Here is a 27,669-nt window from a genome sequence, read left to right on the forward strand (position 1 = left end):
TGTGTGTGTGTGTGTGTGTGTGTGTGTGTGTGTGTGTGTGTGTGTGTTGATGAGATGGCTGAATGCCTCAGCGTGGATGAAGGCTTGCAGTTTGTCTCAGTGGGGTGTCTTTTTTAGAAGTGTTTGCATTTTTGCATTTCTCTCTTATTTGAGTGCATTTATGTGTGTGACCTCATTTCCCACCTTTTTTGTTTGTTTGCATTTGTATGCACTTTGGACTTTGACATAAAATAAAAGCATACTTTGCATTTCGTTGCAACCGTACCATCATTAGGTGCAAACTTGAGCGTGGTGCCGGCTCCCTCAAACTCCTTTTAAGCTGTCGGATATCATCCTGCAGCTTTCAGCCCTTCTGTGGCACAACACACACCAGAACAGTTTAATTAGTGTGAGCAACAAAATCTGTTAAAAAAAGAAAAGAAACAGAGTTGTAGTCTCCTAGAAAGTGTTGCATCCTCCTAGAAATCATCCAGATTTTTCTCTACCTCCCACACCGTGTCTAAAAATGATAGGGAATCTTTCTTTGACCCAGATCCAAATCCTCGGGGAGGAGCAGGATTGTCATAGAAAAGGAGGATTTAAGACGACTTCGCCAGTCAGACAAGACTTCCGTGGAGAATTGACTAGTGGGACTGAGAAACGGAGCTTAAATCCAAACTAAAAATATCTAACTGCAGGGCCCGCTGCTGCAATAGAGCACTACTCCAGTGAAGAGGAAGTGGAGACGATAATAGCAGAGGGGAAGGCGAAATTAAAGTGCTCAGAGTGTTGTTTGAAGACTGCAGGGTCCCGAGGGTGGAGGGAGAAATACTCGCTGTATATACAGCAGCCTTCATGGGAACATGTTCTAACTGAGATCTGTTTTTACATCGTCGGACTTCTGTTCGTCCCAAAGCTCAACTGTAACTGCAAACACCACAGTGTCCTCTTCATTAGGAATGCTGCCGTACCGTTTAGTTATTGTGAGAGCTTGAGTACTTTTGTCAGGTATTTTAACATGTTAGCTCTCACAGAACTACGTGAAAAAGATGTTTGTCTTTGACCTTTGATATGGTATATCCAGTCATCTCTTGTATTTGAGTTTTGAAGTAGTGGTAATCTGTGATGTTCTTGCCAGTTTCACACAAATATATTTAAAAACCAGTTCTGACAACATTTTACATTTTGTCGATGTTCACGTTTGTGAAAAATCTCAGTAAAAAAAGCGACGCTGCAACATTGGTTTGTTTATAATAAACAGAAGAAGAACGGAGCAGTAAACACGACCTGAAAATAATCCACAGTGGTTTTGAACGACTCTTCTGTGTAGTGTAGTGAAACAACCATCTCACAGATTGGAGCAACACCCCAGATGGTGGCATATCATGTAAATATCAACAAGAAAAAAGTCCCAGACTCTTCGCTCAGAAGATTTTTATCACAAAAAGAAGACGGGACACAGATGGGACAAGAAACACAAACAGTCACACAGTCAAACCCACAGGTTAGACGAACTTAAACGCAACGGCTGTTGTAGACATTCATCGCAGCCTACAGGCCAACTTCCTGCTTCACACTTTTCCTTTGCAACGAGACATTTTACCAACATGCATTCACTTTTGGTTTAACTTGTAAAAAACATGAACAATGGCTCTGTTATATTCAAGTGTCCCAGTAACCCGTGACAGTGTGACAGAGGGGCAAAATGCACAACACCAGGACCCTGAAACTAAAGCAGCTACATGAAATTCAGCTGTTTTTCATTTTATAATTTAATCCTGGGCTTTTCCTTCTGTGACGCGTGAAAATAGACCAACAATATATTAATGCAAGTTGCAGGTAATCACTTTTTTAGTGCCAAAAAACCCCAAAAGTCTTCATTTAGATGCTCCAAATTTTAGATGCTTGTCTTTGCTTCAAATTTGTCACGCCTCTTTTAATCTTATGTTCCTTTACAGTTCTGCAGTGTGACTAAAAACCTGCTTCTCTGTTCAATTAAACAGTAATTCAAAATTGTAATTTATTTATTCATTCAATATTTGTGAAAAGGCTCTCCAGATGCCTCTCAGTGAGGGCTCTCATCAGGGAGCTGCTGGGTGAGTCTTACTGCCTTCAATGTGGATTTGAGGGAATTAATTTAAAGCAGCTCTTGATATTTGAGGAAAGACACGAAGTAAGAAGGCGTGTTGCGTCGTTATGATAGGACTCTGGAGACAGTCCCAACCTCTCGTTGCCTCGTGGGAATGAGGAATAAGGGGATTTCTGGTCCTTTGCTTATTAGCATGATGATCCTTTTGGTTTCATGTTTTTCATTCACTGTGTGGAATTTGCATTTTATTATTATTTCATTGCTCAATTAATTTCTCCATGATTGTCTGTAGCTATATTGGTAAGAATAGCTTTAGAAATGTGCATTAAACCAGGTAAAGCAGATGAGAATCATCATCTGATCGAGGTGTGCTTGTTTTTGACTCTGAATACTTGACCCGTGCTGCAGTCTCTCTGCAGCACAGTGCAGCATCGTCCTGCTCCCAATGAAACTACTTCTGCTTCCCAAAGGACGACAAGGGCTTGTGCTTCGTTAGCACTTTAGCTGACAACCTCTTCTTTTAAAGTATGCATGTACTGATACATGTATTGTTTTCTAATTTGTTTTGGTGATAGATTCATACTCATGTGCTCCCATTTTCGACGCAGCTGTTGTGAAAAGATAGTTGAAACTGTTCACCTCCTTTTCTTAAGGACGAGCTGACACAAAGCTTGCAGATCCTCCACCGCCACCATGTGCTGTAGGACACATCTCTGCCTCCATCTGTCCCTCTGTCACCCTGACTCACGTCTGAACGAGCAACATTACTGCCACCGTCTAAATAAAAGATAAAGATCACTAAATAATTACGGCCAGAATCGTGCGTAGATGTAGCAAAGTCTCAGCTACGCCATATCTTTCCTTGCAGCTCTCTGAAGCAGTGAATTCTGGCTCAGAAACAGACAAAAAGGGCTGCAGTGACTCAGCTGTTTCTACCTGCAGATGAAGTCTGCCCGGTGACAGAAGCTGCAGGACATGATGGATGATTCATGGCTCCTATTTGTCGGATAGTTTACTGAGCTGAGTAAATGAAACATAAATCTTAATGCAGGACCTCGATACTGAACTCTGACAGTGTTGAAGGTTCAGTGATGTTAATGAGGCGAGACTTACTGTTTCAGCTTCTCACATGTGGTGATTTGATGCTTTTCTTTATGATATATCATATATGATATTAAAGTGAAATGTATCTGGGCTTCGTAACTGAATCTGAATGCATCACCTGAAATTATGGCAGGCCCAAAAAGTTGCATAAGCAAACGTTTTTGAATAAGGACCCCTTAAAATTGGTTATTAAATAAGCTTGTCAGAGCTCTCTCGCGGACAAACTATGTGACATATTTATCTGTATACATGTATTAGACATTGGTGTACTTTTATATTGATTTGCAGACATATACAAGAATACCAATATATAGTGTGTATATTAGTGATAAGTTGATATCAGCTGATTTACTGGCTTTGCCAAATTATCAGCAAGGCTCCTCTGTGTGTCTAGATGTCTGAGGATGTTCGGGCCAATCTGAGCAGCTGGTCGATGACGCTGATAGAAGTGTAGACGATATCTGACTCAGCTGGTTTGTGAACAGACGGGTTGCAGCCAGAATGAGACTTTTTGTTTGTGTATCTGTGAGTTAAGTTACGCTCTTAAATGAGGTAATACTTCACAGAGCTCAACTTATGTGATGATGACTGTCGTGTTATTGAACAAAACACCTCAGCTCCTGTGAGTAGGTTGGCAGATTAAATGAGTTGAGAGGAGGTGGAAAGGGTTTAAAAGATGATGCATAAAAGCAACATGTGATTTGACTGAGCGTGTGGAAGAATAGTACATGAAATAAGGAGTTGACATTACCAGGGCGGCTCTAATGAGGATACAAAAAAAGAAGAAGAAAAGGCCATGGGAGGGGCAGAGAACAGGAAATAGTTGATGGAGAATCATGACCCCTCTGTGCAGCTGCACTGAGAGGAAGTAGAGGAAGGGAGACAGAGAGTCACTGATGGTTGTGACAGCGAGGCTGGTCGAGCATCAGAGCTGCTGGCATGAGTCTGTCTTCTGACTGTCAAAACAAGAGCGTCGCTCCCCTGGGTGACATGTCAGCAAAGGACCAACGTAGCGAGAAGCAACTCAGAAAGTAAGTGGACCAGTGGAAGTACGTGGCTGGACGTTTGTTGAGTTTCTAGTTTGAGGAGGATGTTACTCAGGCCTAATAGATTTAAGGTTTTTTGGGGGGGGTCATTTTTGCTGTTTATAGAGGGAGAGAGAGAGGGGTGAGACATGCAACAAAGGTCTCTGGGCCCGAACCGATCCTGGGACGTTACAGTTATGTAATGGCATGCTGTCACTGACTGAGTGAAACTTTTAACAAAAAGAGCTTAACTTAAGGTCAACTTACCTGCTTGTTCCTGGGCTTTTGACCGTATCACATGGTCTTCTTCCATAGATGGAGTTTGCTTTGTGGCTATATAGAATTATAAACGTTCAAACTTTCCGTTAGTCTGAGCACTTTTATGACTTTTAGTCTCTTTTTTGTCTCTTTGTCCGTTTTGCAGTCTGTTGAATAAGACTGCAGGAATTATTGTCATTATCGATTATTCTGACTATTTTCTTGGTTAATTGAGAAATGGTTTGGTCTATAAAACAAGGTGACGTCTTCAAATGTCTTGATTGTGCTACTGTGTGACATGCTGTAATATGTTCGACCAAGGAAAGAAGCAAACTCTCACATTTGAGAATTTCAGAACCATCAGACAGGTTCTGCATTGTTCAAATCAATTGAAATAGTTGCCAATTACTTTATTTTTTTGATCAACTAATCAATGAATTGACGAATAGCCGAAGCTCTATTGAATTTAATATAGATGAAAATGAGATTATGGCTAATTTTTCCAAGTTCTATACTGATGTGCACTGTTTTTTTTATCAAACTAACAAAACTTTTTCAAACACTTTTGAAGCTTAAATTATTTTCTTATTTCCTAATATAGAAGTTGCAACCAATGATCATTATTTACTAATCTATAAAACATTAAATGTGCTAAAACAAGGTTCTATAAAATACCTTTTATTGTGTCAGCTGATAACCAAAAGCACAAAACGTCATAATTCAGTGTTTGAATTGCACACCGTGTCAAACCTACAGTATCTTGTACTGTACAGAGTCCGTTAGAAGGATGTAGAGACTGAAAGGTGTCCCTCTGTGGGTTGAGGTGATTTACTCATTTCTCTTTAGGTTGTCTCTCACTTCCCTCTTGACGCAGCACACATCAGTCACACTTCTGTCTCTGGAGGCAAAGACCCATATTTCTTAGTGACTTCCCTCTTTTGTCAAAGCAAGACAGTGAATCAAACCCTGCTGTCCTGCATGTGACGGACATTGTGTGTGTTGTGGACTTTATTATTATCATTGAATGCTTCTGTCCTGTCACCGGACTTATGCTTGTGTTCCTGTGAGTCAAAATACTGAAGGGTGCAAGTTATGGTTTTAACATCGTTTTATGTATCTCAGATGTGTGTGTGTGTGTGTGTGTGTGTGTGTGTGTGTGTGTGTGTGTGTTTCACAGTAGATAAGCATGTTATCCAGCACAACCAGGCTGTCAAAAGGGAAAACTCATTTGTTCATCTCATTGAACGTCTAGTTTTAATTTTTACTCCAAAGAAGCCAGAAATAACATTGTGGTCATGTTTATTTATACTTGTCTAAATATGTACAAACAGTATAAATATATTAGGCCATGTGATTCTGACCTGGTTCATTGGTTATATCCTTTTAATATCTTTGGTTTGTGCCACAGCACTCTGTAATTTAGTATGTTATTGAATATCTTTTTTCTTTATTTGTTTTGTTTTTATTTTCCTCTGTGAAGCACTTTGAGCTGCATTGTATGCATGAAAGGTGCTGTATAAATAAAATGTATTGCTATTAGTGTTATTTGGCCATACACTGTTAGCTTTTTTAATGATATTCTCCTTTTCCACTCATCCAGTGACACTTTGCTCTGTGTCTGCACCAAGAACTCCTCGTCCTCCTCGCCGTAATGTCTCCAGGGTTCATACCTGCTGATAACATTTTCAGAGAGGAGAAAGGAGTCGTCCTGTGTGTTGGGACTTTTTGATTAATCGCTTGCTCCCGAGCTTCAACCTTTGACTCTCACTACAATACTTTAATCACACTTTCGAAAAATTCAATTTGGTCCCGTTTGCAGCAGATCAACTCCAGACGTAAACCCTGCATGTGAAGAAAGGAGGATTAACGCCCTCATTTTCTCTCCATTCTGTGAGTCCTGTCACTTTTCTATTGACCTTGATCGTTTCATAAGAAGTATTTGTCTTTGTCAGAATTCACTTTAAGATACTTTATCATCGAGTGGATTTTGCTCAATTTGTTGACATGATGATGGCACCTTCAGGACTTCTCTGTTGGCTTAAAAGTTAGGCATTAAAGGTCATTCCTGAATTCCACTCGGCTGAACTTTTGCTGTAACACAAAGCGACGTCGTCCAGCTACTAGTGCTGCTTTGGCCAATCGAAAGCAGACGTTCCTGGTACATTATTTAACATTATAAAGTAAATGCTGTATTTCTACCATTTACCTTGCGATCGTCATGATGAATGATAAAACAGCAGCTGTTGTGATAACTGTCTTGTGAGTGTCTTGGATCAGGCAGCACTGCTGATTGGTTTAGATGTTGGATCGACAACATGATGTTTTATATAAACTTTAGATTTTTTTTGGAGGGGAATTGATGATATTATTTGGACTTTAATGGTGGCCGATGGTGACTTTTATCAGTCAGAGATGCTGAATACATTCAGAAACCTACAAATATTGAAGATAGTTCCTATAGACTGAATACTATCTGATAGTTCCAGTCTACAGTATCATCAAGTTTTCAGTTTCACTAAACTTTTGCTGACAAGTGGGATGTGTGGATTCTTAAAATGTCGGTAAAAATACCTGACGAATTAATAATGAGAATTATTGTTCAGTATTTCTTTGTTATCAGGAGTTGATAAGCCGAACCATAAAGCCTGTCTGATGATTATTATTATTTGTATTTAATTCTTTCAGCCTGAACTGACTCACTGGGCTGTTTTCACTTCATGTATTCGTTTCCTCAGTTTGTGTTTAAGCTGTTGGAGACACCCTAAACTACTCTGTTTAAGAGACCTGATGATGAACAGGAGCTCCGCTGTCTCTCCTGAATCCTGCTGAAACACTCATCATGGTTCCCAGAGTTCGCCGAATTATCATTTCCTCTCAGTGGAACAAGTGAGACGACTGTGCTGACAATCAGTCGGTCAGGGCGGCTTAATGGTCACAAAGGAAACTGCTGCGATGCTCATCGTTCACTCGCAGTCTGCCAGGGCTCCGGTTTACCAGCTAAATGGACCACAGGGCCACAGATAAAGAGATTGTCTCCCACAGTCAGCGCAGAGCGAAAGCTACTGACGGCGCAATTATAGCCGCCCAACCTGCTCTCCTCTGCTGTGTTTTAGTTATTTAATGTAGTGAAAATAAAGTCCTCGAGGGGTTAACGCAGGTCTAAAAGCTGCCGAGCTTGTGTTTGACAAGGTCAAGGGAATAGGCTGAAGCCTGATTGGCTGAGGGACTTCCTGGTAGAGAAACCACCCAACGGAGAGCAATGTAGGGGTTATCGTGTGGTGGTGAGGTAATGCTTCTTTTTTTATGTGAGAGGGTGACATCATCGCTATGGCATTCTGTGTTGCCATGGAGAAGGAGGAGGGTAGGAGAGGGGGGGGGGGGATGAAATTAGGGGAACAAAAAAGGGGGCGTGAGAATGGGATAAATGTGTCCTTGAGTGTGTGTGCGTGTGAGAGAGAGAGAATCAAACCAAACGTCTTAAGCAGTCTTCAATGTAATAGGTAGATTTATATTGTTAATGTGCAAACACTCATACGCACATACACACACATTGGTACGTTCATCCCCGTCCCCACGTGGGAATACTTTGGTTTTCATTGAGTGGTGAAAATCTTGGCACTGGACCAGGAATCTATCTATTTATGTCTCCTCTGAGGGAAAAGAGAGGGGTCTCCCCCAGACAGTCTTTCACCCGTCTGTCTGTCTGTCTGTGTGTGTGTGTGTGTGTGTGTGTGTGTGTGTGTGTGTGTGTGTGTCCATCCCTTTATCCCACAACCCCCTCATCTCTTTCCCAGAGGTTGTATTTTCTCTTTGTCTGTGAGGATTTCAGCTTAGCCTACAAGTAAAGTAACAACATCTGAGTACTTTGTCACGGATCAGACACATTTATTTGTCTCGGTTCACTCGACATTTATTGCCTGACTTTCCCGATTTTACTGGAAGGCCCAGCGGACCGGTGTATCGACTTATTGATCAGAAGTACTCGAAAGCGTTGCTGCTTTCTTTGCAGATAGAAAGGTGATGGATGTACTTCTGAGCATGGCTAAAATGATCGAAGGTTTAATTATTAATGAGGACGTGCACATGTGTGCATGTGTGTGTTGGGGGGTGTTTGATAGGTGTGGCTCCTCGTGAATCTTTCAGCTCTGCATCTGTCAGTCAGTAATGAACCTGCTCACACCTCCACCAGAACACACACACACTGTTTCCTTTTGACTCCTCCTGCTTCCTGTAGCGGTGTTAGCCCACACGTCATGACCTGTGGTTACATGTACACACACACACACACACACACACACAACATAACATGCTGACCAGAGCTGGATGGTCAGCTTGATTTGTCTTGTATTTATTTCACTGGGAGGCATTTGAGGGTTTATCTTGAACGACGTCACACTGAGATCCGAGAATATAAAATACAACAGTTTGCATATAGTAGCTTCACTGCTTTCAGTTTAGAACTGCAACAATTAGTTAACCAAGAGTAAAAAATAGTGAAAAAAATCGCAACTGGTCCTAATTTTCAGATCCCAAATGTAAGGATTTGCAAATGTAGGGAATGTCTTTGTCTTTTGGACTGTTATTGAAGCAAACTAGACATTTTAGGATGTCACTTTGGGCTTTTTTTCACAATCTTTTTGACATTTTAAATGGTTTTGTTTTTAACAATTAATCAACTGAAAAAAGAATTGCACGACTAATTGATAATAAATTAATAAAATAAATGATGGTTAATTGCAGCCCTGGTTTAGATATGGACTATATGGTACTAGATACATGTGGCAGAAAATAACAATAGTGCATCTTAGAACCATTTAGTTGATCAGCTGCAGGACAGCATGCTAAACCACAAAGCTCTGCATGCTTCACCAACAAACGACTGAAATAATGGAAACATTTAACCTTGATTAATAATTAATTGTCTATCTGCATATCTGCCATTTACACGCGCATATGTGTGTGTTTCTTTGTGACCTTTGCTTTGCCGGGTTCATTTTGATATGCAGTTAACTGTAGGCCTACAACTAACAATTCATTGTATTGTTGATTAATCTGCCGATTACTTTCCATTATAAACTGAAACTATGAATACATTGTCAAAATAGCTGCAGAATAATTGTTTTAGTTTTAGTATAAATGCACATAAACACATGAAATAACTATATATTATATATTTGTATGTATATGCTCAGTAGTGACATACAGTATGTTAATGCATTGAGACATTTTTCTAATTTGTTAAGTGTATTTACTCCTCTCCTTCAGCAGTTCAGTCCCTCGGGGAATTTGATTTCATTCATTCACTCAGACCTGATGTTGTTTTCATTCAACTATGAAGCTCATTCACATCAACTGGGACAAATTAGTCATGTTAGGTATTGACCTGGGTCAGGCCGGCAGCATGATAAATAGGATGCACAGTCATTCAAAAACATATTAGATCATGGAACTGTCCAATGAGACCATCTCACTGGGAATAATAAACATGAATTACAGTAGACTAATACAATGCAGCGTATGGTTAATTCATCTGGTATGCCATGATTGAAAAAAATATTATTTCGATCCTACAAACACACACTCACTAAACTACTACTTTTTTTAAGGTGTCAAGTCCACATATTGAGAATCACAAACAAACGTTTTTGCCTTATGACCCCTAAAATGAAAAATAATCTGTTAGCATAATAAACTAAGATTGTAAACATTATTTCTGATAACCATCAGCATATTAAAATTGGCCTTTGTGATGTCGCATGTTAGCAGCTCAAAGCGCCGCAGTTCTTTGTCTTATTTCTTCTTAAGTATCTCAGAACCCTTCAGATTCACAGTATCTTGTGAATTAATTGTGACAGAACTCAGCTGGAGTCAAATGTTAGCAAACACAAACACAGTCGGTTAGAGGCTTTCTCCGCTTGACCTGGAAAAAGGAATTTATTTCTCTCTCAGACACTTTCAGCTAATTCCATCAGGGATTTGAGCAGTAGGGGGGACAGTTCCAGATTTGCTAACTCGTCTCCCTCGTTCTCATCCTCTCTGTTATTGGTTGTTTGCTGACCCTCAGGGGGATCCAGCTGGTTTTCATAGCTTCTGAAATCTGCTCTGCTGCCTCTCACTTGTTCATGGGAGTTATTTATGTCTGAGCATCCTGCCGTTTGTTTATCTTTTGACTTTTATGTCCTTGGTCACTGCGTCTTAAATCAATCAAACACTCTGGGTATTTAGTCTTTATTGTCCTTACATCAGTCTTTTCTCATACTCTCTTACAGATTTTTTTCCAACTCATTTATTTTTCTGTCCTTGAACATCATCATTCATTTCTTTGCTAAAGAGCCTGTAATATTTATTCGATTTCGCAGTAAGGTGTCATAGCGTGTGTGAGAGAGAGAGACTCCTAAGCTTTCTGTTCAGCTAGATTTTCGGAGCATCATGACAGAGTGGGCAAAGACCCTCTGAGTCTTTCACACTGATAATCCTCTTACACGTCCGTGCCGATGCACACACAAACACAGTCACATAAAAACGCCCAAATGTGAGCGCGAACACACATTGACACACTAACTGGAAAAAAAATGGTGGTGGGATTTTATATAATCATAGAAGTTTTGAGCCTTGCTGCCTGTCTCCTCCACCTCTGAGATAAGATTCTTGTCCTGAAGGCAGAAATTTGCCGTCTACATCTTGGAGTCACTAATGTATTCAGTCATATCGTTAATACTCTGCTGCCACTCCCAGCTCTGCTCCGAGAGGTTTTACTACGAAGGAACTGAACCTCAGAGCGCAAAGATCACTCCTCCCTATGTGTGTGTGTGTGTGTGTGTGTGTGCGAACACGTCTATGTGCACCTGTGTGTCCTCCCCAGGTATGACTTTGCCCCAGCAGGGGTTTGCAGGATGGGTGTGTGCAGTGAAAGGCAGTTATTGAGTGGCAGAGTGCCAAGACAGCTGAGTAGCTCGGTGCTGCGGACGTCTTCTGAAAGCCTTGACCCACTTCCAAGTCTCCTCCTCCCCCCATGCTCACCCAAACACGCTGCATACGGAAGCAGCTCTGCCGCAATCTGCCGAGCTGCAGTGAAGCTCCGCATGCAGACGCTGGGAAGAGCGGGTGTGCCTGTCTGTCTGATAAATAAATTGTATGCGTGGGTCTGCATGTGGTCTGCATGTGCTGCAAGGTTAATATACGTGTTTCACAGAAGGTGCAACACCTCTGGCAAAGTCAAAGTGAGGTGCTGCATCCGCTGAATATATTTGTGAGTTTTTAGTTGTTACTTTACCGATCAGCCACGAACATGTTCAACAGCAAAGTGTCTTTTTGTGTCTGAGAAAGATAAAATGAAGAGGAGTCATATAACTGCACAGCTTCGGGGTCACATTTCAGCCATTTAATTCCACAACAGTGTGGTGCGTGTAGGGCTGCAACTAACGACTGTTACATTATTGATTAATCAGCAGATTATGTTCTCTAATAATGGAACAATTGTTTGGTCCATTAAATGTCAGAAAACGGCCAAAAACTATTTTCCATAAGCCCAAAGTGACATATATAGTCAAATATGACAAAGAAAATAAGTAAATCACAAATGAGAAATATTTTGCTTGAAAAATGAACGATCAGTTGTTTACCACAAAGCTACTGATTGATTTTGTTTTTGCAGCCTGACGTGTGTGTGTAAAATGAAATGATACAAGGACAAAATATGCATTGTAATCAATATATTATTATTACTTTTAATGCTCAGGCATTAAAAGAAGTATGACATCGGCAAACGAAAGCCAAATCAGAGCCAGACACCAAGAACTCAGCAATGTCAATAAAATGAAGAAATTTGAATCATATGTAAATATAAACAGCACATTGGGATGAGATGAGGGACAAAGTGAATTATTCTGCTCCAGCCTCTGAAGCCATGCACACTCCTTAATATTTTCAGAGCAAACAGTGCTGGTTTTAAGCTGCCATGAGCTGGGAGGCCAGACAGCTGGCTGATGGGAGGGAAGCTCCACTGGGAAGGAGTGGAGACACTCACTTTGTCATGGCCGTTATACACCAGACGGATTTATACAGATTGCAAGCACGCAGATGCAAGTGCACCAACTCGCACATACAGAAATGGTTTTACCATAAGCGAAGGGATTAGCACACATTTTGATTCATGGCCCCATGCAGAGCAAATGTCCCCACTTATCCACATCAACGAATACATGAAGCTGTGTTTACAAACAAGGCATAATGAAAATGAACACACACAGACACATTTACTAGTCAAGGGAAGATTAATAATATGCTACCTGGATGATCCTGGTGTGTCAGATGGGCCTGAGTTACATGAGATTGTTGACTGCCTCTTTCTTTTGATTAGAATTATCATACATCACCAGGAAATAAAGTGTACTCACCGGTTTTTTTATCACTGTTTTGAATAGCACACCCACCTTTGCAGAAGACTTTGTTTGCTTATTTGCATTGTCACTGGACTAAATGCGTGTTTGTTATTGCCTCCCCTCAGCCTTGTCACCATGTTATCACCCTCTGTCTGTCTCCGACTCTTTGTCATCCGACCTTCACTCTGTCAGCATCTCATGCCTATCAGGCTGACATCACTCTGGACAGACCAGACAGACCAGACAGAGCTCTACGGGTGAATATGTCTGATGCTCAGACTGTCCGTTCACAAAGTATATTGAAAACAGGTTCAATTTTAGAGTAGCAAAACATGTCATGCTGCTGTCTGCTCTGTACAGGTTTTTAAAAATGTAATTTCTCCTTTTCTTTTTTATTAAGTTGTACTGTGATTTCAATACATGAGAGGCACTTTTTGCAAAAGGAAATAAGATAAGATTAAACTTCATTGTCATTGCACACAGAGTACAGGTAGCCTTATGAGACAACGACATGATGATATCTCTACACCAGTGGTGCTATATGAATACAAATAATACTGCAGCCATATGACATTGGACATTTCTTCCATGTTTCAAAAGAGGATGAAATTGTTTTAGCGACATAAATTGGTCGCTGTGAACTTTCGTCGTAACCTGGTCGTAACTTACGGTAATGACTGGAGAAACGTCATAACCCTGTACATCCTGCAAACGTTGATACAAGACGCAGTGGTTATATAACATTATCGTTACTATAACAATTGACATTTGGTGGGACACATCCTGCTGTTAAGTTTGTTTTCCACCCTGAAAGTGAAGCTAGCAAGATAAGCTAACAAGCCCATATTCAGCGTGTACTTAGCATCGTGTCACTTGTGGTTGCAAAAAGACAAGATGGCAACGACCAAAATGCAGAACTTTCAAAGCGGCAGTTCACAACCTTGTGGGTGATATCATGGTGACTGTACGTCCACTTCTTATATTCAGTTCATGGTCAAAACAAACATCAAGGATATATAGATTCATATAAGTTTGACATTTTATACTGAAGGATGTTGGTTGATGAAATGTTTATACATGGCACTAAAAGCTTGTTGCCATTACTATGTTTTCTTTGGTCCAGTCATAGTTGGTCATAGTGTTTGGGTGTGATCTCTCATTTGTCTGTACTACCTCATGGTGGTGTGTGGTAGATCCACAAAGGGATTATTATCACCGTGAAAACTATAATTTGAGGCCCTGTATGGTGTCATTAGAAGTGCAGTACAACATCATGTTCTGTCAACACAATAACATTTTAAAGTACCTGGAGGTCTGAACTGCTGATTCAGGGACATACTGATAATGTCGGACAATGTGTTTCCAGCTTTTTCTGCAAATGTAGAAATACACTGTATATACAAATACAATAATAATTGATTAATCAATTACTTATTTCACAGACAGTTGATTTTCATTGTCAATTCAATGTTTAGTCATTTATCGAGCAAATTTGCTAAATATATTTTGGCTCCAGCTTTGCAATACATCCCTCTGAGTTCTGGGACCTTATGATGTTCACCTTTTTTTTTGGCATAAAAAGATGTTAATTAATTGCTCAACTGCTCGTGTATCTCTTTCCGTCTCTTCTTCTGTCAGGTGCTGTGAGTGCAGCGCTTCGCTGTCCCACTGGTATTATGAAAAAGATGGACGGCTCTTCTGCAAGAAAGACTACTGGGCCAAATTCGGGGAGCTGTGCCACGGCTGCAACGACCCGATCACCACCGGCCTCATCATGGTAAGAGGATCCATCCGCCGACTATCATCACCTGCCTGGGTCTTTGTTTGCTGATGAACCTCGAGTTACAGCTTGCAGCTGCGACACTCACACCACGCACATACATGCAAGAGGACACACACACACACACACACCTGGGTCCATCCATTCACAGCCTCACTGGTTGGTGTGTGACAACAAACATACGTACACCGAGGATCTGTGCCAGACCCGTAACTGACCCCGAGGCCTTTGGCTGCTTTATCAGATTGTCTTACAGACCACCAGTGAAAGTCGGATTAGTTGTTGTGACACAGGAGAGCGGAGAGGTTGAATGAGGTCGAATAGATGTGGTCAAAGCACCGGAAAGCAGATAAAAAAATGCAGTGAGCCTCCGCTGATAAGTGCTGCTGCATTATAGAAAAGACAAGATACAAGCATCAAAGGAGAGTCGTGTCTATTTGTTGATTAGTGATGGAATCACACACATACAAAGCTTGAAGAAACTGATTAATACTGTATGTTGTTGAAATAGAATATGTTGGCAAAGGGCTCTGTTTCCCTTTCAGCGAAAAGCCAGCTGCAGCACAAATGCAGGTGTAATGTAATTTATTTGTGCCTGTTTGGTCATCTCCTGCTCTGAATGAACTCACCCCTGCTGAGCTGGTTGCAGAGGGTGCAGCTGCAATTTTTATGCTTTTTTCAGCCCCCAACACAGACCACCTCTGAGTACAAATGCAAGGCCATTTTCAGGGCTTTGGTTTGCAGATGCACACACACACGCACACGTACCTCTCCAAACTGACACACAAACACCTATAATGTTGAGTTTTGCCTTCTTTCAATTTGCTAAATATGTTGTAATCTACCGTACTAAAGACTAAAATGTAAATTACAATACAGCCTAAACGCAGTTGCGTGTCTTATTGTTGATTAGTTAATCAGCAAGCTATTTTGATAATCAATTAATCATTAATATTGTTTTTTAGCATGGGTATTCATCACTGCTAAACTTCGTAGAGTTGTTTTTTGTAATCCACGTGTTCAAACCACCCAATGAAGTAAAATTGTAATTATCAGCGATGGCAGCAGACGTTGGGGAAACTGTGTCAGCTGTGTGAGGCTCATACTCTGGAAAACTACCGCCTGTCTACTTTACATCAAGCTTGACAGGAAATTATCCACAGAAAACACTAACTCATCATTTGCATTCATTAGTATCAGACGCACCAAAATGTTTAATTCCTTTTTGAAGTAGGAATTAACTTACTTTTTTTTTTCAATTTGCGCTGGTAAATTGGACACAATTATTGGTATTAACTTATGTTTTTTAGATGTATTCTTTGGCAAAATATCAGTACTGGTAAGTATTTGTTATTTACATTACCTTTTAGATCATTTTAAGACTGTTGATGGTCCTATGAAAGGAGAAAATGGTTAAAATATTAATCTGAGTTCATTCGTTGCGCATGAAGCATCTTCTTTGACACATTCGCCTCCCGGTCAGATACAGCAGCCAGCAGCTTCTGGCAGGTCATGTGTCATGGTCACGATGAACAGAAATCATTCATGGCTCTGCCTTTCTCTGTATCTCTGAGTGTGTGTGTATGTGTGTGTGTGTGTGTGTGTGTGTGTGTGTGTGTGTGTTGTCATTTCCTTTGCCTCCAGATAGCTTGCCCTTTGCAGTGCAATCTCAGTAATGAAACATGTAGGAGACTCTAAAGTGAATGAGGTTGAGAGATTGCAACACTCTTCTCTTTCCTTCTCTGGTTTATTGCTGCTCTGACAGTGCAAAAACACTGATTGACTGTCTCTGCAGTTACACTTGAGTAAATTTGAGATCGGTCAGCCAATCAGCCTCTAGGTCCCAAGATGGCCAGACCAATTGTATCACCATGTCGAGATGAAGGTCAGCTCCCTTCGTCTGTCCCACACCCAGAAAGAAGGAGTCCTCTCCAGTCCTGCACAGTCACTCTGACGTCTGTGCAGATTAGAAGGGAAACACAGTCCTATTTTTAAAATTCACTGATACCACTGCACCCGAAAAGGTTTCTGTCACAATCAATCTGTAGACATAGAACCCATGAAGGTGATGTCCACCGACAGCTGAGCCTTGCTCTTTAAAAAAAGAAAACAATGTTTTGGAATAGCTTTCCAATTGGTTACTCACAACTACACTTTGGTAGAAAGCCTTGGTATCCGAGTGGTTACAGTACATAAGAAACACAGATAGAGGGTCTTTTTTTGTTTATTGTGGGCAAAAAACGAACGCTAGAAGCTATGAACATTGTCAACACATCTAGCTGAAACATGTTCGTTTTTTGCCTATAATAAACAAATAAAAGACCCTTTTCCTGTGAGTGCCGGTACTTTGTTCCTTCTGTCCTTGCCACTTCTGTGCACCCGATATTGTTCAAGATTTGGAGCCGTTCTCGCTGCCACCTTCTCTTATTTGTTGACAGTACATGCCATATCACCACAACGGCCTGGGTTTGATTCCAGCCTGGGGACCTGTGTTGCATGTCATAGTCCCTCCATTTCTACTTTCTCTCTAAAGGTGAAAACGTGCCAAACACTAATCTTTAATACAATATCTTTGAACATTCTTTTTAATTCCACCAAGGAGGTCAGATTTTTGCCACAGATTGTTTGTTTGATAGTTTAGAGGACATTCATGTTTATTGATTATGAGAGGTTTTTGAGGAGGCCGTGAATCAAGAAACAAATGATTCGTTTTTGGTTTGGCTTTTTACAATTTGCTCATCAACTACTGTGCTCCCTTGATCTGGCCCATTTCCTCACGGTGTGTATTTAAATACAGCGAATTGTGGGCGTCATGCTGCTCCAGGGGATCAGGATGCGTGCCGTGTAGCCTCAGGGCCTCAGTATTCCTCAAAAGGGCATTTCGGATTATCTGCAGTTTATAACTGTATGTATGTTTAGCAAACAGGTGTGTGTGTGTGCAGCTTCATCGTCTGCTGCTTCTGCTCCAGTCAGCACCTTCAGCAAACTGATAGTAATTCAGCCGGAGGAAGTGACTCAGTTATTCACTGCCCTCACTGAGACTGATTTATGTGCTGAATACTAGTTAACTGATGTAATTGAATTTCGTCTCCTACCAACCCTCGTTCCCTCTAAACGTCCACCACACCTGTTACTGACAGATGAATGTGCAGCAGCTCCAGCCATCTCCACACTCAGTTTGGAGTCGATCAGCCTTTCTGCAAACGACTCAGGGCTGAGAGCCAGCGGATGGGAGCGGGGCCAGACATCGACCTGGGCCTGTGAGATAATAACTTTGGTTTCACGGTTTCTCCCCCTCGCTGCATTATCTTTGCCACAACGCTCCGTATCAGTATGCTCTCAACACTTATGTGTCCATATGACCAGCAAGACATTAAGCCTTCGGTCAAACAGTCTTTGATTTAATAGTGATGGTGTAGATCAGGCATGGGCAACTACGGCCCGTTGGGCGTTTTAATCCGGCCCGTCAAATATTGGTACAAAATTGTCAAAACTATAATAAAGACTAGGGCTGGGCAGTATACCGGGTTTTTTTTTTCCCCGTATGATATGAATTCTTCACACACCATCATACCGGTGCATAGCCGAAACAACTGCTGTCTGCTTTCAACAGGCAGCTAAATGTATTCTTTGCCGCTATTGCTCTGCGGTCAGCGCTAGTTGTCTTATATGTATTGAGAGGGAACCCTAGTCATGGTCATAACTTTATAACACAACAATTAACAACCCACAACTAACGCTCTTTAACAGAGAAAAACACCACAGCACACAACAGTTTGTAACACTAATAATTGTACATTTATAAAATTCCACCGCCGAACTGCATGCTGGGTACAGCTCGCTAGCACAACAATCTGTCGCTCCAGTTACGTTACATTAAAGAACAGAACAGAGCGATGCAGGATGAACAAAGACAGACCGGAGATGCACCGATAGAGTTTGACACATATGCAATGCTGATTACCGTGTAATGTGTGTGGTATTTGTTATAAATGTATATTGGTGCAAAGAGGTGATAAGAAGCTGTACCGGGCCCAGGGGAATGTGGGTGAAGGAAACAGGAAGAGACGGAAGACACGCCACACAAACAGCTGTTCACCGCTCGTCACGATCCTGCAGACCAGTGATTCTCAACTGGTGGTTCGTCGCGGACCCGTTTTCAGTGGGTCGCGGGACTTTGCTTTATGCAGCGGAGTTATTCAGCATTTACGGCACTTGTTCAGCGGTGCAGGAAAAATACCAACCAATGCGTTGTAAATCACGTCACGTGATGCATTTTAGCCAATAAAATAAAGGTATTCTGATACGTTTCCTGACGCCAGTGAGATGTACCCACGCCGTGACACAGGGGGGAGAGACAAGGAAAGACATTACAGAGCAGAGCTCGGTTAATGTTAGATGTGACAGTCAAATATTTGTATGATCTGGTCAAAGAATCAAACTGCTAAAAAGACCACAGTCATTAATCTTTACACTGAAAACACTGTGTCAAAAATGACTGCTTAATATAATAAAGTGCACGAACCATGAAAGATCCCAGCTAACTGATGAACACCTCAGATCTGTTCTGAGAATTGCCACAACCAAACTGACACCAAACGTTGACGCACTGGTTAAAAAGGGTGACCAACAACACTGTTCCCACTGAAATTAAATTTTACTTGTAATTTATATTAGTTCACACAAACACTCCATTCATCTGCTACTGTCAAATTTTAAAACTCAATGTGGCCCCCGAGCCAAAACGTTTGCCCACCCCTGGTGTAGATGCATCTTGGTGAGATAATGAACTTGGTTTGTGAGTGAAGTGGACTTGTGGAAAAGGGGAAAAAAGATAAGGTAAATAATAGATTAAGCTTGTTGGGATTATCTTGAATGATTGGATAAAAGGCTACGTGTTTGACTTGTGTAAAGGCCCGGTTATGCTAGAAAATAACTGGTTTGTATAACTTTTTGTTCGTCAAACGTTGGGATGAAAAAGTGTTTCATTCCACACTCAAAAAATCCTCATCACAGAGGAGGGAAAGATGCAATATCGGTTCAATAAGGAGATAGCAGTGCTCATTTTCAGATGGTGTCTCTTGAAAAGCTTCCATAATTAAACTTCTGGCTGTTAGTCCATCGTGTCCCATTATTGTCATGACCCATCATGAATTAGCTGTTTTATGTATTTTCATCATGTGACTTCATAGAAGCTGTTGGTGATTTTGTTGAATCTTGGGAACTTTATTCATTTCTTCTGTTCTCTTTCTTTGTTTCTGAGATTACAAGAAGTTACAAAATAGCAGAAGGTGAAATCCAAGACGTTCCCCTACAAGAAGTTACAAAATAGCAGAAGGTGAAATCCATGACGTTCCCCTAAAATCACAAGTGCTTTTTGGCATCATGTGTACTCATATCCAGATCTGAAAGCTCCCCTCATCACATTGTTTTCTGTTTCGATGTAATGGATACATTTGGGTATTTCCTTTATACGTGTTTACAAGTAATAAAAGGAAAGCAATGAAAAGCAACAATGTAAAAGAATAAATAAAACATGGACATCCTTGTCAAAAATAACAGACCTGATCTGAGAAGTGAGACTGATAGTGAGTGGTTTTAGGGAAGTTTGTTTCATTTGAAATGTGCCAGGGTTTTACTCATGACTAGTGCTTTCAGTAGTAGATACACACTTAACGTGTTATATTTCATGTAATGGTTTAAACCGCCTAACAGATCAGCGAGAGACAGCAGATCTATATATGTGTCTATGTGGTTAATATTGAGAAATGTAGATGTTTTTGGGGGGTTGGCCACCAAACCAATGGAAAGTCCCAAATATTTATTGTGCTTTCTCAACTCCCACTGGTGTGAGGTAGCTCTGTAGTTGAGTGGGAATCAGCCAGTTGTTTTTATAAATGCCTGATGATTGTTTTGTGTGGGAAGTGTTGGGAAATGGTATTTGATAAGATGTTGTTGCTGCTCAGGTTGGGACACTGTTTTCCTAGCAACAGGGCCAGTTGTTGATGATCTCATCAGGGATGTTGAACCCAGTCTGGATACGGCGCTCTGCCACAGTGTTGTCATTTCATTAAACCTCCTGAGGGAGGTCAGAGGTCAGTCTCATATACAGAGGGGAGTCTAATACAGCTGCTGGGGCCTCAGTGTCTTGCTCAAGGGCACTTAAGCTGGATGGCTCAATGCTGTGATGGAGGATCGGACTCAAGTATTTGTGTTGATCTTCTGTTTTAAACACTGCAGTCAATATCAACACTGAGATTAAGAGAGATCATAACGTGATCAGAGTCCTTCACTAAAGTGTTATTGAAACTTGTGTAGCATTTCCTCTTTCCAGAGAGGAACTGTGACGAGAGCAGCAGCCCACAGAGGGGCTGAAATCCCCCCTGTGGGCTGCTGGGTTTTACTTCTGAGCTAACCGCCTGCAGGTTTGACTAAACTCCACTGCACCTCATTGGACATGAAGTTACTGATTCAAGTGTTCTGTGATGGTACCAAACGGGAGAATGTCAGAGTTCACACAGCTTGTTTCCGCTTCCTCCAAGTAGCCTAGTGACAGACACGAGGTACTACCAAGGTACAGATATGTATGTATGCAGGAAATTACAGAACTGAAAGATTATGTTTAAGAGTTATATATGATGGTGGAACTGAAATTAATAACAAAAGGCAAAAAAAATTAAAAAATGTATTTGCTTTAACAGTGTTTTGACTATAACACTGATGCAGCCATCTCTTTTAGCATTCTGTGTCTGCTGCTTTAACACAAGAACCAACAGGCAGTGCAGAGAGTATTAATATCTTCCCTCTCACATGGTCCTCTGAGGGGTCGACACATGGCATGCAGGACATGTTAGGGACATGAACAAAGTGAGACCGCAAGGACAAGTGAGACACGGAGCCAGAGAGAGGAGGGCGGAAACAGAGTGACGCAGCAGCAAAGATAAACCCGGGGAGAGAGATATAAGAGGCAAGAGAGGGGAGAGAAGTAGAGCGGAAGCTCAGAGCTAATAAGACATGTTAATTAGGATCACACAAGTATATCACATGTCGTAATTTATACTCAATGCGATGTGACTGTGATCTGTCGTCTACATTTAAAGAAAGACAATAACGTCACACTTATTGTACATGTGACTTCAGACTGTGTCTCTGTTGAAAGTGGAAATTCTCGTCACTTTCTTAGTTTCATTTTCACGTGGTCGTCATCTGATTAGTGTGCAGCGAGAGAATGAACTAATCTATTGACTGTTTCTCTGTATATTTAATTAAGCTGTTTGCAAAATTTCAAACAAGGATTTCGTTGGTAAGCCAGAGAGTTTTAAGAACAAACTAGTGACACACACACACTGTGTTCAATGAGAAAGAGCTTCAGTTTGTGTTCATAACGGTTGTTCTAGTTCATATAATTCATTTCACTTGAACTATAACTAGGACTAGTGCTGAAACAACTCATCGATGAGGCGATTTACAGACAATTAATGGTCGATGGTTCATTTTGATGATCAATTGAATCATTTAAGTCACACATTTTTCGGTATTTTCTGACCTTTTTAGTGACTTAACGGTTTATCAGTTAATTGCCAAATAAAGTTACGTTATTTTGTACAGTGTGCAGCACTAAATGTGTTTACCATATGCTTTAAACAATGCTATTGTGCCTTTGTTTCACTTTTACAAAATAAATGAAATCCCACATATAAACACAAACAAATGAACTAATGTAGAACATTATTCCCCCACGTAATACCCCATGAGTCAAGGCTGTAACTGTTACTCTGCTACTTTTCACTGGTTTGGAAATGAGATTTGCAGCAGCGGGGGCAGAAGAGGAGTGAGGAATTAACTGAAGACATAGGAGATGAAGGGGGGCTGGAAGGGGGTGTGTGTGTGTGTGTGTGTGTGTGTGTGTGGTGGCGCGTGTGCAAGAGTGGGCGGGGCCAAACAGGAAACGATGAGGTCATAGCAAAAGTGAGAGAAACGAGGAAGGGAAGGAGGGGGGGGGGGGGGGGGGGAGAGAGTGATTGAGTGGTTAACGCCATTGGCACAGCCGTGAGCTCGTGGCCTTCTCTCTCTCTCCTCCCTCCCCCCCGTAGCTCCGTCTCTCCGGCCGGTTTGGCTGCTGCCAGGGTTTTGTTGTGACAGCGGGGGAATCGCCTGCCTCACTAGAATGAACTAGAGCAGCGAGGAGAGTCGCCGGCTCTCGCTGACATGGTGGGAGACTTGTTTTTCTGGAGCTTCTGCTGTCTCCGGCTGTGGAAAAGGGATAAGAAGGTGAGGCTGTTCACTGCTGCTGCCATGAGTTACCGGGTGTCTGATGGGTGATGTACAGTCAGGAGGCAGGGAGGGAGGCTGACTGCCTGAAGTGGCTGGTTGAGATGGGTTTGCCAGTTGCTCCTGCAGAGACGCTTTCCATCTTCATCTCTTTGATTTAAAAAGCTAAAGTCTGATGTTCTACGCTGCTGCGTGTTGTGTGCCATTTTAAAGTGGGTCAGTGTATTCCATGTGCCTAATCATTACCGATCTGCTCCTCTGTTACTGCGCTCTAGCTTTTTTCTTTTTTCATGTGATGGAAAACTGATGAGCCATGCCACGCGTGCTATTTATAGGGAGCATTCTTCCTCTGATAAAAGTAGCATTCAAAGTGTGTGAGTGCGCACATTCAGAGATAAGCAACAGTGTCTGATAACTGTCACTGCAATGTTTTATTTTTATTTAACACCTACATGCAGGCCACACTGTAAATCACAGTGGATGACCAACAGAGAGGAGGGAAGAAGCTGAATACATTACGACATGTGAAGCCAAGGCCAGTGGATGCTGTGATAGTTTGTAGCTGAAGGGGGTTTCCACTCAGACAGCATCAATGTGGTCTACTGTTTTCTCTCTCAGGCTTCAGTCTAATTGTATTTGCTGTAATGAGGTCTACTGTAGGAAGTCTAAAAGGGCACCAGGATCATGTCTTCCTTTGACTTTATTTCTACTCTGACAGCCTTGATTGCAGCAGTGTGAAACATCTTGATCATACATTGTATTTCTATCAGTCTTGAGGAATTCCCTTAGACACATGTTGGGGCTCTGACCCAGTTGTAAGCTCAATATGTGGGGAGTATCAGGAATGCACGTGTTGTTTTTTGTTCTTTTTCTTCAAAACATCCGCACGAGGGTGATTTTTTAAAGCTACGTGTTGATTCACAGTCACATATGGACTGTGTGTTTGAGTTTAGCTTATGAAGTTCATTACATCAAACAGGAGGGTTAAGCAGAGCCAGATCTCCCGTAATTTAGCGATGCCTTTCGGATGCACCTCCAGCGGTGTTGTTATGAGCTCATCGTTCCACATTTATAGCCGGAGCGGAGTGAAGTCAGAGGGTCCAACTGGTGTTTATGTGGGACTTGTTGAGGTAAAGAGACCAGCAGGCATGAAGGACCAGCTGTGTATGAACACATGCACTTACACACATAAGTCATGTCTTTTATAGAGAATGCTCCTCAGCACTTCCAACCTCTGTGTGCTCAACAAGAGCGTGGCCCAGCAGAGCTAGTTAACATTTTCCATGTTACTTTTCTGATAAAGAGTCTAAAATGCAGTGTTGGATTGGATAAGTGGCCAATCATTGTGTCTACAAATACTCATCTACTTCAATCAGAGGAAAATGTACAGCTACTACATGTCGTGATTTTATGAAAGGTCTCTCAGGCGTATCATCAGCCCCTTGATCCACTCAACAGATTATTTTCTGCTACTTTTCAAGTAACTTCTTTTATATCTGAACAGTTGGCGTCTAATGGTGCTCTTCATCTGTGTTTTTCATTAATGACGCTTGGCAGACACACACTCGAGGCCCCTTTCATCACCAGATATAATCGACAAGGGAAATGTGAAGTGATGTGAGGAAAATGGAAACTTTCACGGGGAAAATCTGAAACGTTTTGAGGGCAAAAAAGAAACTAAATGATTCAGTTTGAAACATAACCAATAATAACAGCAACTAAAATCAAATTATTAAAATGATTTATCTCTGTATTATTATTACAATCTTCAGATCTAGTGGCCTATGAGTCACTGTATAGTTTTCAACTCAAATCTAAAAATGTGATTATGATGATTATAATTAGGTCCAAAACTAATTATAATCCAAACTAATTATAATCCAGAGAAGTGTTAACCTAGACCGGAGCTCAGGAAAAGTCAACATGGGTGACTGATGGTCTGGAGGAGTTAAAGCATCCATGACTTATTACCAACATGTTTCTTCACTGTTTAGTGTCGCTGAGAGGATTAGACCACCATAAAGTCCTCCAGATGGCTTAAGGGGGTCCGTTCACATTCCACAGCTAACTTAAGGTCACACAGATGAATCATCAAAACAAATGAAGCTTACGGGCCCTGACACGCCAAGCCGACAGTCTCTGTGGATGACCATCGCAAGTAGTCTCTTTTGTGAGTCCGGCACCGATGGCTCAGGCCGGCAGATAGGCAGATATGTTACAACATAAAACCCAATCCAGGCCTCTAAAAAATCAAATTAAACATCTGAGGAGGGAAAATCCCTCTTTGGTTAAACTGTTAGCCACTCATAGACAATACAAGCCTAGTGGAATCGTAGACTTTGTATGAAGGGGTCAGAAGAATAAAGTTGAGTGTAATAACTTCAGCATGTAAGCTGCAGAAATGTAAATTGTTTCTGAGATCCTCTGAGATCCTCATCATCACACATGGCAACTGAACATTGTGGTGCAACTTGACGCAGTTACTTCTGGACCCCGTCGACCCTCTCACCCTTCCCCTGGGGAGACACGTGTACACAGTTTGGTTCGTAGTCACTAGAAAAGGCCCCGAGGCTACATGACCGACTTAAACGCAGTCACACACACGCGAGCACGATGAGCTAATTCACAAATAATGAAATACTGTTTGAGTCTGGAAGGATTGATATCACATAGACTGATGATTTATCTGACATTTCCTCTTCCCCTTAACTGTCTTTATTTCTACTCTTCTGTTGAGGAAGCATATCCTAAATGTGAGCACAGCAGCTGTCGCCTGTCAAATGTTGTTTAAGAGAGTGTGTGTGTATGTGTGTGTGTGTGTGTGTGTGTGTGTGTGTGTGTGTGTGTGTGTGTCATGCCTGCCTGGCAAGCAAATGGCAGCCACAGCGTAGAGCCACACACCCTTTTCATCTCCGTCCAGCTGTCCTCTCTTCCTGTTTGTAGTGCTGCACCTAAGTAACACACACACCCGCACATACACACACACACACACACACACACACACACAACCACGGATTTAAATTTAAAGCCATCCACTAACAACTCTGATGCTAAAAATCCTGATAAAACAGTTGTATTTAGGATCTTTCCATCCCACAGTATTCATATTTTGATTATGACTTTAGATTTTCTTCACTCATCTCTCATTCATATTTTCGATTCTCTGATGCGTTGTGTTTACTCCTGCTGGCAATATCAGACAGTTATTGTTTACGGCTCCTTTTTATGAGGCTGCTTGCAGGACACATAAAGAAATTAAGTCAGTCAATAAACCCTGCAGCTGCTTTCTTCCCATGTCCATTACGAAGCCATTACATCTGTTTTCTCCTCTCCGTCTCTCTCTCTCTCTCTCTCTCTCCTTCTCTCTCTGTCTCTCTCTCTCTCTCTCTCTCTCTCTCTCTCTCTCCTTCTCTCTCTGTCTCTCTCTCTCTGTTTCTCTCTCTCTGTCTCTGAAATGATGTTGTATTGTCAACATGAACTTTAAACATAAGGTTGAAAAGGAGGACAATTCTTCATCTGCAAGTACCCTATTCTGTGTCCCCTATTTGTTCCAGGACCAAATACAGCAAAGTGGGGATGTTATCTTACTCTTTTTATAAAAACCTAGTGGTGGCATGTTTTCCTGGTATTTTGCTGGAAGGTTCTGCTCAGATTAATTACTTAAAAAGCAGTTAATTAATATGCTTGTACGGTGTCTTCCTCCCTGCAGCCCGAGGGCCGTCAGCATGTGTTTATCTGTTGGTGTGTGTTCTTGGTTTCACTGCTGCTCACCAAGGAGGGCGGGGCAGCAGACATATGGCTGAAGGGAGTTTATTGATTCTTTGATCTTCACATTTTCTTCCTTTTTGTCTCAGTTACGCTGTTTACTTTCAGCTTTATGGACCATTTAGAAGTAGGGTTTCTCTTTTCAGGTGATAGGTAGTTCTGCTGTAATTTTCCAGTAACTTATAAAGCATCTCAGACTTCTGTCTGCGTCCATGAGCTCATGTTTTGCTCTTCATATTTACAAATATTAGTAAACCTTTTATGATCTAGACGTTTTCTCTGAATTATGTATTTTAATATAATCTAAATGTGCCCTTTTAAAGAAATAATATGCAAATATCAGTTTTCTCTTTAGATAAGGATACTACACAATGCCAAATTTCTGTTTTTCTTTTGCATTTATTTGATTGTTCTTTGTTCAGCACCCCTCCGTGAAATGCCCCGCCTCACTCTTGGCACACTGAATTTGCAATGCAGATCATTGCAGTTGAGAAGTGCTGTCAGAGGGCTCACTCCCTCCAACATTTTCTGCCACTTAAAGCACAAAATGAAGCCACGAGCACAGCCTCGGGGGAGCACACAGCTCTGGTGGACCCGGCCCATCGTAGCTCATGTTTAATCATAGAAGTCATCAGGTATGCCAGTGGGTGGCTCATTTACATTGATGGGCACAAAAATTACCTTAAAGGAGTTTTAAAAGGGGGTCGATATTGATATATGTGGAGGTGTGGGCCACTTTATCGATGTCTCAGTCGATCAGAGTCACAAGCAAGGACAAACAGATTTAATGAGCAGCAGTGAAAGTGGGAAGGTTGTTACTCGATGGAGTTGATCTTCTCATTTTGTCGCGATTTATGTGAATACTTTTAGAGTGTTTGGTTTTCTCTCGTTGGTCTGAAGAACATGGAGAGCTGAAACCTCCAGTCCTCAGATCTGCCCATGTGATTAATCTGCTCATTGCCTCCTCTGCTTTTTGGCCACAACTCAATTCCCTCTCTTGTTTGCAAAACTGCCCTA

At 41.5% G+C, this 27,669-nt stretch overlaps 1 protein-coding gene across 2 annotated transcripts in view; it reads left to right on the forward strand.

Moving 5' to 3' along the window:
- Positions 1 to 30: 30 nt before the first annotated feature.
- The window catches only part of limk1a (LIM domain kinase 1a), a 38,799-nt gene continuing 11,160 nt past the window's right edge, over positions 31 to 27,669 (forward strand). Inside the window, exons 1-2 of one of the 2 annotated variants that reach the window (XM_031860729.1) lie at positions 31 to 4,203; positions 14,475 to 14,613. In XM_031860729.1, the coding sequence (XP_031716589.1) occupies positions 4,112 to 4,203; positions 14,475 to 14,613 (231 nt within the window). In that variant the 5' untranslated portion in view covers positions 31 to 4,111. Of the gene's footprint in view, positions 4,204 to 14,474; positions 14,614 to 22,688; positions 22,888 to 27,669 lie in introns of those variants that run through there. The other variant, XM_031860730.1, reaches the window with a different exon arrangement.

Source organism: Anarrhichthys ocellatus, unplaced genomic scaffold (assembly GCF_004355925.1).
Source record: "Anarrhichthys ocellatus isolate YVR2014 unplaced genomic scaffold, GSC_Weel_1.0 scaffold24, whole genome shotgun sequence".
Lineage (NCBI taxonomy): Eukaryota > Metazoa > Chordata > Actinopteri > Perciformes > Anarhichadidae > Anarrhichthys > Anarrhichthys ocellatus.